Raw genomic sequence first — 6893 nt, 5'->3', positions numbered from 1 at the left:
TCTTTTTTATCATTCTCCTCCTTTATCTCTTGTTCTATTGTTCTTGTTTATGCATCAGGCGTGTGACGAGAGAGAGAGAGAGAGAGAGAGAGAGAGAGAGAGAGAGAGAGAGAGAGAGAGAGAGAGAGAGAGAGTCGTAAAGAAAACGAGATAAAATTAATAATAAAACAGAAAACGAGAATTTCCAAGGGCAGACTAAAGAGAAAACCACTGAAACTCAAGTGCAAAGAGGAAATGAAAGCTAAGTGTGTGTGTGTGTGTGTGTGTGTGTGTGTGTGTGTGTGTGTGTGTGTGTGTGTGTGTGTGTGTGTGTGTGAAGCAAGAATCGTGTCCCAAGTTGAGTGTGTGAAGAGGTGTTTGGTGTTTGGAGGCAGTGATAATGAGGTAGGTTAGGTTAGGTTAGGTTAGGTGTCTAGTGAGGCAGTGATAATGAGGAGGTAGTGAGAGCTTAATGGAGAGAGCAAGGAAGAGGTGAGAGCATAAAGGGAGAGGTAGTGACGATGAGGAAAGATTCTGGGTAAGGAAGTGTGTGTGTGTGTGTGTGTGTGTGTGTGTGTGTGTGTGTGTGTGTGTGTGTGTGTGTGTGTGTGTGTGTGTGTGTGTGTGTGTGTGTGTGTGAACGAAGGAAGAAAGTAGAATGGTTTAGAAGGGAATAAACGACTGTGAGTAATTTTTTGAAGTATTAAGAGATGGCTAAAGATCAAAATAAAACGAAAAAGAGACCCACTATGTTGCCAGTCCCCGTGCAGGTCCGAGTTAGTAGAAAAAATAAAGGGGGAAATAAATGTCTTGAAATAGTAATGTGTGAAGGAAGGAAGGAAGGAAGGAAGGAAGGAAGGAAGGAAGGTTATAGAGAAGGGAATGAAGGACGAAAAGATCGTGAAGGAGGAAGAAATGAATGAAGGAAGTGTTAGAAAGGAAGGAATATGTGATTGGAGTGAAGAAACAAAAGAGAATGCACGAATAAATGTATAAATGAGGAAGCGAAGAAGTGAAGAAAGAAGGAAAAATAGTGACACGAAAAAAAAAAAATGACAATTAGAAACACAACAAATAGAACAAAGAGGAAAAGAGAGAGAAAAACGAAAATGTAACAAATTAAAAAGATCATGAAACGCAAAGGAACACAAAAGAAGCACAAAACAGTCAACCCATCCCTCACATAACATCATTCCCACAAAAAAAAAAAAAAAATAATAATAATAATAATAATAATAATAATAATAATAATAATAATAATAATAATAATAATAATTTCTGAGCGTAAAGAGGAGCCAATCAGCGTGAAGGAGTGCAGTGTTAGCATGAAGGGAGCAGCGGCGCGGCTCTATCACTCCCTTATCGCTGGGCGGGGCCGCGGACTGATAACAAGAGCGCAGCGTGATTTAAGCGATCAAGGTGGTGTATAAATACTGTTTTCCTCATTTCCTCCACAATTTCGTAATGTTTGATAATACCACCGATAATTTTCACGTAACTCCTTAACGTTCCTTATTTGGTGTGGATATTTCTTAGTTTGACGGTAGATAATTGGATAAAGGGAAGGTTTTGTTAATTCGCGCTTCATTCGTGACTTTTTATTTGTATTTCTTTAGTTTGTTTTCATATATTATCAGTTTTCTTTCAATTCTTACCTCAGATTCAACTCGATTCCCGTTTTCCATTCTTTCTCTTGTTCATTTACTTTGTTTCCTGCCCCGCGTTTCACTTCCGTTACCATTGTTTCTCAGTGTTCCATAGGTTTCACTAATACACCTTCGTTACCCATTGAACTTCCTCGTCTTCTCCGTTTTCTGTAATGCTCCAGGTTTATTAAGTGCAAGCTTTCATTAAATGCGTGGTGTTCATTTATTGATACATTCTCTCTCTCTCTCTCTCTCTCTCTCTCTCTCTCTCTCTCTCTCTCTCTCTCGCTCTCTTATTCGCTGTTCTTGCTTTTTATGATTATGAGTTTCAGATCGAAGGTTAAAAGAGGGAGGAGCAAAAAATATGGAGTGAGTGAGCAGTGATGGAACACTATCATTACCTCCACCATCCTCTTCACCACCACCACCACCACCACCACCACCACCTCCTCCTCCTCCTCCTATTACGAGAGACCATAAGCATGGGAAGGTTGTCTGTCTTATCAAAGTAATCTACGTTTATCAACTCAGCTAACATGATCACCATTATTCTCTCTCTCTCTCTCTCTCTCTCTCTCTCTCTCTCCGCTGAGGGCGAGTCTCACCGCGGCTTCCTTGCAGGTGGTGTAGGAGAGCAGTGAACCAGCTATGTCCGCAGCATCGCTGGTGTCATACGTGATCGGGAAACTGAAGAGTGACGAGGCGGCGCCGGGAGATATGTCTGGCAGCGGCGGCAGTCCTCCCACACCGCAGCTCACCACCGTCTGGCGCACAAAGTCCATCCCTTACGACATCCCAGACACCAGCCATCCCTTCAGGAACGAAGGTTCCCTCCTGAAACTGTTACGCACCAAGTCCATGCCGCTGCTTGGCAGGGAGGGCAGCAGCCCGCAACGCCTGCAGTTGGCCCCGCAGCAAGCCCATGCTACGGCCCGGAGCCAGTCGCCCTCCCCTGTGCGGCACCCGCGGAACCGCGTCGAGAGCATAAGGAACATGAGCGGTCACTTCAGCGACGCCTCGGAGTCCACAGTGGCCTCGGTGAATACCCCGCCCCCAACGCCTCGCTCGCCGTCCCCCACCGGACTGCGCTCCCGCTCTGCCTCTGACGGGCACCTGTGGCAACGGAGGAAGAAGCAGGTGAGGCGCCACACGGACAAGGTGACGGTCACGCTGCCCTCAGTCAAGGATCTCAGGGGAAAGTTTGACGAGAAGCCAGCGGCCTCGCCCACCGACAAACAACCACCGGCGAACCCCGCCCCGGTGAACGATCACGCTCTGAGAGAGGGTGGGACGGGTGATGAGCGGGAGGGGCGGCGGGTGACGCGTCACTACAGCATGCTCAGGCCTCATCTCAAGAGTCCGGAGCGCCGCCAGCCGCTGAGACAAGCCGTTACGCCAGACAATGTCAGGAAGATCTTGGAGAAATTCGAGATCTCGCCACAGATCGAGGGCGAGGAGAGCGAGGTGTTCTCGAGAAGTGACTCACAGGAGCTGCGTATCAAGAGCTGCAGCGAGGTCACTCTGAAGACCAGTGACTTGGAGGTGCAGCAAGAAGATCAAACACGCCGCAGGACAAGCCTCCAGGGTCGGCAGAAAATGAAGAACCACCGGCGATCCAAGAGTGAACCAGATCCGTCTGCCGTGCTGCGCCACCACGCTCAGACCTCCCCACCAAGCGTCAGGAAACTCAAACTCTTATTCGAGAGGGAAGCCCTGGCTGGAGGCGGCAACGACTTCACCAAGAGTGCCGCCCCGGAGCCCAACACTTATCTGGAGCAACTGAAAGAAAAGACGCCTGAGCCGCCGCAGGTGCGAGAGTCTCGAGAGAACACTGCCGGGGAGACACAGGCAGAGGAGAGCAGCGCCGCAGATCAGCAGCTCCTGGGAGTGGAAGACGCCACTGGCCAGATGCAGCACCATAAGACTCCGCCAATAGTGGAAGTGCTTGCCGCAGGGACGCCTTCTGTTAGGAGTTTACGGCAACGATTCGAAGAGGGATCCTCAGCCCAGTCTTTACTGAAAATTGCCGAAGAGGAGGTAGCCTCAAGGCCCCGCCGAGCCATCGTGCACCAGCTCAAGACGCCCTTCGAGGAGTCACTGCGCCAGAAGTCCAGGAGTGTTTCTCCAGAAAAGGAAAGTCGTCACTCGCTCACCAGCTTCTCCAGTGCCTCAGTCAAGAACCTCACGCGGCAGTTTGAGGCGCTGTCACCCGAAATACTCCACCAGGAGGAACAGGACAGCATGGGACACGAACCCATGTTACCGTCGAGCCCCCCGCCGACTGACCCTCACAGGAAGCTGCAGATGCTTCCACTCGACAGTGTGGCACGAGAAGCCCAGCACGACACCAAGCCAGCGGATACACTCGCGGTTCAGGTCCTGGTGGACTCCTCTTCGCGGCGGCGGTCACTCATGAGTAGCTCAGAGTCGTCCAGCGATGACGAAGAGAGGAAAGAGAAAAGCAGAAGGCAGGAGATGGAGCGACAGAGAGAGAGGAAGCAGGCAGAGAACGAAAAGGAGAGACAGAGGACTGAACAAGAACAAAAATGGTTACAAAAGGCAAAGGAAAAGGAAGAAAAGGAAAGGAAGACTCTAGAAATTTTAGAAAAGGAAAGAGAAGCTAAAAGGAAGTTAGAAGAGGAAAGAAGAATACGAGAAAGAGAAGAACAAGAAAGACTCGTCAGGGAAGAAGAAAAAAGGAAACTTTTAGAGGAAAAGAAGAAAGAAAAAGAGAAACTAGAACTGGAAATACGTAAGAGGGAAAGAGAAGAAAGGGAACGAAAGGAAAGGGAAAGAGAAGAAGAGGAACGAAAGGAGAGGGAAAAAGCACAGGAAGAAAAGAAAGAAAGAGAAAAACTGGAAAGGGAAATGAAAGAAAAAGCAGAGATGGAACGAAGAGAGCGAGAGAGGATGGAAAGAGAAAAGGCAAAAGAGGAAGAGGAGAAGCGAAAGAAGCGCGAAAGAGAGGAAGCTGAACGCCTGCGCCTCCTCCATGAAAAGCAAGAAGAGGAGAAGACGAAAGAGGAGGCAAGGAGGAAAAGGATAGAGTTGATTAGAAGATTATCAGGCGAGGAGGTGCCCAAGGCCGTGGGACGTGACGAAGCCCGTGAGAACGACAAAAAGGCAGGCGACAAGCCTAGTGTCAGCAGCAGCAGCACCACCACCACCACACACCAGGGCGAGGCCTCCTCTGAGCCGCGGGTGGAGCAGCTCATTGATCAGTTCACCAATCTACGTGACTTTGATTTGGAGGGCGAGGCGCGGCGAGGCGACGCCCACCACAAGCTTGACGGAGGCGATCTTGAGGACGAGGACGCGGATGGCCGCCGCCACTCAGACGTGGCCGCTCTCGTGAACAAGTTCCGCAAGCTTAATGCGCGCCGAGGCTCATCGTCCTCCTCGGAGAGCGATGGCGAGGACGGCAAACCTCGATCGAAGTCTGTGAAGGAGGAGGCGCCCATCCCCACCATTCCCGCCAGGAGCAGCGGCCCGGGCAAGGTGCGCACGCTGCGGGAGGACGAGATGCGGTTCTTTGAGTCCGCGGGCGGCGGCACAGAGCCTTTCCTGCGCACACAGAGTCTCCGCGTCAAGAAGAGCGAACAGTCGCACTTTACGCAGCCACGCTTTGGCTCCCTGCGCGGCAGTAAGTCCAACAAGTCCCGCGTAGCGGTGCTCTCCGCCTCCAGCACCACCACCGCCGCGCTGCCCAGGAACTGCCGCCGCCTCAACAGTGACGAGCTGCAGTTCTTCACCGGCGAGGTCACCAACATCTACCGCAACAGAGCCACGAAATCGCGCGGCAGGGCGAGGAAGACGGACAGGGTGGACGGCAGGCCGCCCAGGGCTTCCCGAGGCGGTGCCCTGCCAGACACGGAGGAGTTTTTTCGCATAGCGGGTCGAGCCGAGCAGGGAGGTGAGCCCAACGGACGACCCGCCAACAGCGAAAACGAGTCAGACAGTGAGCCGAGCGTCCTGCGCACCGGTGACGACGTGATCACGGACTCCGAGAGCGATATTTACGAGCTGGACATTAACCTGAGGAGCGACGCGGACACAGAGGATCCCTCGGACACGGAGGACCGCAGCGACCTGGACCAGACGCTGTCCCTGTTCGTGCACTCTATCCAGGGGGAGCTGCTGCCGCCCGTGGCCACCGAGGGCTGCGGGGAGGCGCAGACCCGGTGCTACGTTGTGTTTAGCCCCGAGACTCACCCGTGGAGTAGCGAGGACGAGGATGAGGACGACACGCTGGAGTCACCCCTGGTGTCACCCACACTCACAGAGAACGTCCTCACGCCAATACTCAAAGAAAACGGAATCTCTCTGGCTGTGCACCAGCAGGAGGGACTACTGAGCGACGCACCTAAGGCTGTGGTGCTCACCACGCCCACTGGGGACACCAAGACAGAACAGACTAGCAACAGGCGCAGCGAGGGTGAAGACAACACTCTACACCCTCCGAGGCAACATTACACCACCGGAAAAGACGCCAATTCCTCACAGAGACTAGATTTCCCTCAACACAGCGGCGATACCAAAGAAAACGGTGATGGTATTGATTTTCTTGGGGGGACCAAAGCAGACTTGCGGCCCTCGGAGGAGCTCAAAGGATTGGTGTTGACGGGACTCGTGACAGGAGAGACAGGCGAGATAGGCAGCAGGGAGGCCGGGGCGCATCTGCTGACTCCTGAGAAAAGGGATTCCAGCGAAAAGAAGATGGAGAAGTACGAGGAAGATAATGTAAAGAAGATGGAGAAGAAAGAGATGAGTGTAAAGGTGGAGAAAATCATGTAAAGATGGAAAGGAAAGAGGAAGCAATTGTGCAGGAGAAAGAAGAGGAAGGTAATATGAAGAAAGTGGAGAAGAAAGAGGATGTCACTAAAAACAAAGTGGAGAAGATACAAGTCACAATTCAGATGGACAAGAAACACATAACAAAAGCGGAAAAGGAGGAGGAGGAGGAAGTCACCGTAAATAAAACAGAGAAACAGGAAGAGAAAACCAGCGCAAAGAAAATGAACCTCCAGGAAAGTTACCCCGATGATCTTGACCCTGAGGCCATCGCAGCATTTCTGGAGGAGCTGGACAGGATCAACTCCCCGCCGCGCACCATCCCCAAGCCCTCCACGCGCCGCAAGGAGAACAAGCAGAAGCACATGGACGAGGATGACACCAGTAGCGTTACCAACAGCGACGAGGATGAGGAGGACAATGATATGCTCCCTGAGGACTTGAGGAGCATCGAGGAGCAAATAATTCCTTCTGCAT

The 6893-nt window shown here is 51.6% G+C and overlaps 1 protein-coding gene across 1 annotated transcript in view; it reads left to right on the top strand.

Annotated features, from left to right (window-relative positions):
- LOC123519500 (trichohyalin-like) overlaps positions 1-6626 on the top strand; it is a 9225-nt gene extending 2599 nt beyond the window's left edge. The window contains exons 2-3 of the mRNA XM_045280850.1: positions 2247-4304; positions 4338-6626. Coding sequence (XP_045136785.1) covers positions 2274-4304; positions 4338-6419 — 4113 coding nt within the window. The 5' untranslated portion in view covers positions 2247-2273 and the 3' untranslated portion in view covers positions 6420-6626. The remainder of the gene's footprint in view (positions 1-2246; positions 4305-4337) is intronic.
- Positions 6627-6893: the final 267 nt, after the last annotated feature.

Source organism: Portunus trituberculatus, chromosome 45 (assembly GCF_017591435.1).
Source record: "Portunus trituberculatus isolate SZX2019 chromosome 45, ASM1759143v1, whole genome shotgun sequence".
Classification (NCBI taxonomy): domain Eukaryota; kingdom Metazoa; phylum Arthropoda; class Malacostraca; order Decapoda; family Portunidae; genus Portunus; species Portunus trituberculatus.
Note: the sequence above shows the minus strand (reverse complement) of the source record. Positions and strands in the feature narration are given on the sequence as shown.